Below are 5,330 nucleotides of genomic sequence, written 5' to 3' on the forward strand. Positions count from 1 at the left end.
CCTGGCTCGCAGGCAGAGCTGCAGTGCTGCCCAGCAGCAGAGCTGATTCTGTCCACGGCCAAAGGAACCCTAAGCCTCCCGGGGAAGGGGGTGACAGCACTGCGAGGAGGCAGAGATGCCAGGTGTCTTCCCCCCACACCGGCACAGCCGCAGGGATGCTGTTGCTGTGGCTCAGACATGTGCCTGCAGCTCTTCCCCGCTCCCACCTTCGCAAAAGCCCAGGACCTGCAGCCTGCCGGGCACCAGCCCCGAGCTGGCCACGGAGGCCAACACGTGCAAATGCCCCCCCATCCACGCGTGCCCGTCACCGAGGCCCCTGCGTGCGGGATGGGGCCCACGTGTGTCACACACCTGGCTCCGTGCGTGGGAATCCGCACGCAGATGGTCCCGCGGCGGTGGGGGGAGGCTGGGGAATCACATGTGTGTGCACGCGGCGGTGTTTGGGTTTGCACGCCCGCGCGTGCGCGTGAACGGGGCCCACGCGGCTGAGGGCCGTGGGGTGACAGCGTGGGGCTGGGCATCTGCGGGCACGGGGACGAGCGAAGGGCGCCGAGCTGCCGCCTGCCAGCACGCTCTGCTCGGCACCGCTGATGTGGGGCAGCTGTAATTACCCTGCCCAGGCTCCCTGCCGCAGCAGTGCCCGCAGCGCTGCGTCCTCCCGCAGCCGCGAGATCCCGGCGTGTGCGCGCGTGCTGCTAATTATCCCGCTACCTGGGGACTTCCCTGAAGAGGCTGGCGGGGCGGGAGATGGCTGTTCCGACGTCCCCCCGCTCGCACGGGCGGCGAGAGCTGCCTGCTGGTCCCTGGGCACCGGCTGGGAACGCCTCTGGGCTGCAGCCTCTTCCATAACGCAGCCCCAGCAGGGCACGGGGGCAGTGCCGGGACCCTCGCGGGGTGATGCTGTGCCCCACGCTGCTGGAGACCCAATCCTGCTTCTCCCCAGCTTCAGACAGAGCCCGACCTGCTATTGCTGCTGCCGTTGCCCTCCCCGTTATACCCGAAGATGATCTTCCCTCGGTCCTGCAGCCGAACCCCCTTCTTGGGACCCATGCGCCCCAGATCCATGCACTGCTCCCCTTCCCTCCCGCACCCTCACAGCCCCCCCATGGCTGGCCCAGCTGCTGCGCATGGCCCCACGCAGGATGCCCAGCGATCAGGGCAGCGGCACGCACACACGCGTATGAGCCCAAGAGAGACTGCTGGGTGAAGAGAAATTTAGGGAAGGTAAGAGAGCCAGCACCAGCTCTGCTATGCCCTCGCCCTGGGCAGAGCTGCAGGGAGGACACCTCTCACCCTTGGCTGGCCAAAGAGGCTTTCTCCAAGGCAGAAAGTAGATGCACGCAAGGGGCAGGGTTACGGCTGGTCCCAGTCCCTCTGGGATTTACTGGTCTGGTGTGGGAAGGGCCTGGATGTCTGTCTTGTTAAGCTGGAGTTTACAGAGCAAGGACGGGGGAGGCAAGGTGCCCGCAAACCAGCTCCCTGCTTGCTGTCCCGCTCCCCTACCAACACTCAGACCCTCCATGGCCAGATCTCCACATGGCTTCGGGTCCATCTCCCCATGGCCACCGTGGATGACCCCAGCACCAGCTTGCCAAGGAGCCCCCATTTCTCCCTGCCCTGAGCTGCTCCCCACGCAGCTGGGGCAAAGCCACCATGACACGTTTTTGGGGCCAAGGACATGGTGCAGGGGTGGGGAGCAGCACTGCACCCCGAGGCCTTAGCACTGAGCACCATCCTTCCCCCCACAGAGCCATGGGGGTGCTGATGTCCAGGCGGCAGACGGTGGAGAAGGTGCAGAAGGTCAGCTTGGCCGTGTCAGCCTTTAAGGACGGGCTGCGGGAGCAGCCATCGACACGGCGGCAGGCAGAGGCGGGGGGCACACGCCGGGGGACGCTGGAGCAGGCGGTGCAGGAGGGAGAGGAGGAGGCATCGGCAGGCCCTTCCCAGCCGGAGGAGAGCAGCGCCAGCAAGGCGGCCTGGGAACGGCTGCGGGATGGCCGGGGCGTGGAGCCGGAGGAGTTTGACCGAGCTAACAGGTTCACACCACCCGCCTTCATCCGGCCCAAGCGGGAGCTGCACGATGACGACCCCCTGGACATCAGCCTGGAGCAGCGGGAGCAGGCGAGCAGACGGAGCACGGGGACGGGGAGGAAGGGACGAGGACGGGGCTGGAGATGCGCAGGGGAGAGCCCAGGGATGTGCAAGGGTTCCCGGTGCCCGCCGGGCAGTGGCAGCCTCCCTGGGCACGAGCCCCATGAAGGCGGCTCAGTGGGGCAGGGGGCCGGGCTGAGCAGCTGGAGAGGGCACGCAGGGAGGAGGGTGCGACTGGTCAGACATGCCCTAGAGGGACCCCGGGGTGCCTTGGAGAGGAGAGGTCACTGCTGGGCACAGACAGCTCCAGCTTTGGGGAAGGGAGAAAGACCATCTCATCTACATGTTTGTCAGCCTACTGCCAGCCAGCCTACAACTCAACCCGTCCATCCACACCTGTGACCCTGACAGCCCAGCCCATCTACAACCCAACAGCTCATCCACCCGTGCCCACAATCCTACAGCCCACCCATCCACACCCATGACCCTACCCATCCCTCCACCCACCCCGACAAGCCTACACCCCAGCCCACCTACATACAGCCTTACAGCTTATCCGTCCACACCTACAACCAGCAAACCCACAGATCAGCACTTCCACCCACCACCGCTACAACCCTAAAGACCAGCCAACCTACAACCCCACAGCCTGGCCGTCCACACCTACAATGCTGCACCCCAGAGAACCTACAACCCCACAGCCCCACCAACCCTACAGCCGGACCCATCCACCCTCCATTCATCCCCACAAACCCATCCACCCTCCTCTAACCCCACCGCCTACCTATTCCCTACGCCAGCCCCACACAATCCCACCCTCCCATCCCCTCTGCCCCCCAACGTCCATCCCCACCTGCGAAGCACCACCCTGACCCCCACCTGGAGAAGCCAGCCGCCTGCCCACGCCGCCCCTCTGAGCAGCTGCCCGTCTCTCCCCAGGTCCTCAACGACGAGATGTGCGAGATCTGCGAGGTGTGGACGGCCGAGAGCCTCTTCCCCTGCCGCGTCTGCAGCCGGGTGTACCACGACGGCTGCCTGCGCCGCATGGGCTACCTGCAGAATGACAGCGCCGTGGAGGTGACGGAGACGGCACACACCGAGACGGGCTGGAGCTGCTACTACTGCGTGAGTGCCCGGGGTGCGGGACTCCGGCCTTCTGCTGGGCGGTGGGTGCTCCCCGGGGAGCCGTGCCCCACACGGACATGAGCAGGGTCCCACGTCGCAGCCTGGTCCGGGGTGATGGGGGACCTGCTGCTCCCCAGCTCCTGCCACCCACCTTGGCCTGATGGGGAGCCACCGGAGAGGAGGGGCAGCGGCCCTTCGCCACCTCCCCACCCCAGCAGCCAGCCCCCCAGCACCTTGGCGGGGAGATGTGACACCAGGGGACATGCCACTGGGCACAGGAGGAGCTGTGGCAGAGCTGGAATGGCACCCAAATCCCAGGGGCGGGGAGCCACCCCACTGCAGCACCCCTGGGTGACACACCACACCGTCCCTCTCTGCCTGCCCACACCCACGCACCTTCAAGGATCCCGGTGCTGCGGGACGGCCGGGTGCTCGCACCACCCCGTGCCTTTGCCCCACGGTTCCTCTCTGCCCCCCACCCCAGGACAACCTCAATCTCCTGCTGACGGAGGAAGAGATGTACAGCCTGATGGAGACCCTGCAGCACTGCAAGATCATTCCAGGTGCGGACCCCCCCCATAGCGGGTCCCTGATGGTTGGGGGAGGCGGGTCCCCCCTCCCCGGCCACCACACAGCCAGTCTGTCCCCCGCAGAGACCTGCCTGACCCTGGACGACTTCCTGCACTACAAGCACTTGGTGCACAAGCAGCAGTTCGAGCGGCCCATGGGCGAGGCGCAGGAGGAGCAGGCAGCCCTGCAGTTCTCTGCCTTGGACCCTGACAAGAAGGGGCACATCGAGTGGCACGACTTCCTCTCCCACGAGTCCATCCAGCTGCTGCAGAAACTTCGGCCGCAGGTACGGCTGCAGCACCTGGGGCTGGCTCCCACGGCCAGCACTCATGGCCACGGCACCCAGGGCCAGCTCCCATGGCCAGCACCCATGGCTGCGGCACCTGAGGCCAGCTCCCGTGGGTGGCACCTGTGGCCGCAGCACCCATGGCTGGCTACCACAGCCATCGCCCATGGCCATGGCACCTGGGGCAGGAGACCCCCACGGTGTTGGGCACAGGAGCAGGGGGGGTTCCTGTGGGGTGAGCGCTCCCCCTTCCCCTCTCTCCCCCCCAGAACACCCTGCTGCGGCTGCTGACGGCCAAGGAGCGGGAGCGGGCACGGGCGGCCTTCCTGGCCCTGGACCAGGACAGTGACGGCTTCATTGCGGAGAGCGAGTGCCGCCGGGCCCGGCACGGCTGGTTCCGCAAGCACCAAAAGGAGACGCCGTCCTGCAACGTCAGGTACGGGGACACCCGTCCTGGGGCAGGGGTGACACCCCTGCCAGGGCTCCCACCACAGCCCCAGCACCCACCGAAGGGGCTTGGCGTGCAAATGGCTGCCCCCCTTCCCGCCACCTCCCCCTCTGTGGCCCCGCAGCCCCGCCCTGGCCCTGCGCACCCTCTTCCCCCCGCCGCCGCCATTCGGGGTGCGAGGAGGGGTGACGAAGGGCGTCCTCCTCCTCCCCACAGCATCAGCCACGTAGGGCCCATGTCGGAGAGCAGCCCCGTCAGCAGCGGCAGCGGCAAGAGCCAGGAGAAGACCCCACCCGCCAGGGAGCAGGAGGAGGCCAGGTGGGACGGGGGTGGTTTGGGGGGGGGGGGGGGGGTGACACCTCCATTTCGGAGGAGACGCTGGGGGAGCAGCAGTGTCAGGGCAGCCGGTGAGCCCGCGTCTGCCCGCAGGCGCGTCGACTGGCCCGGCTTCCTGCGGGAGAACGTCGCCTACATCCTGGCCGCCCGCCCCAACAGCACCGCCCTCCACCTGCAGCCGCCGGCCTAGGCCCCAGCGGCGCCATCTTGGGCGGCGAGGCCTCCCCCCTCAGGGAGACCCGCCCCGCCCTCCCCTGTGGGCGGAGCCGGCCGCCGATTGGCTGGCGGGGAAGCGGCCGCGCTGCCCTCTCCCCCCGCCTCCGCTTCAGATTGGCTGTGAAGAGGATGGGTTCCGGGCTCTGATTGGCTGAGGGAGCGGGTGCGGCTCTGGGGTCTCTGATTGGTGGGGGGGAAGCGGGGCGGGGCAAGCGAGTGTCCCCGCTGCCCCCGCGCCCCTGGGGCCCGGGGCGGGAT

General features: G+C 67.8%; 1 protein-coding gene across 1 annotated transcript; it reads left to right on the forward strand.

The window, feature by feature from the left end:
* The first annotated feature begins 1,752 nt into the window (after positions 1-1,752).
* PHF24 (PHD finger protein 24) lies at positions 1,753-5,046 on the forward strand. The gene is made up of 7 exons (XM_075488252.1): positions 1,753-2,121; positions 3,031-3,216; positions 3,701-3,779; positions 3,870-4,072; positions 4,342-4,508; positions 4,737-4,838; positions 4,950-5,046. Exons 1-7 carry the CDS (start codon positions 1,753-1,755, stop codon positions 5,044-5,046), a joined length of 1,203 nt encoding a protein of 400 aa, XP_075344367.1.
* Positions 5,047-5,330: the final 284 nt, after the last annotated feature.

This window comes from Mycteria americana, chromosome Z (genome assembly GCF_035582795.1).
Source record: "Mycteria americana isolate JAX WOST 10 ecotype Jacksonville Zoo and Gardens chromosome Z, USCA_MyAme_1.0, whole genome shotgun sequence".
NCBI lineage: Eukaryota > Metazoa > Chordata > Aves > Ciconiiformes > Ciconiidae > Mycteria > Mycteria americana.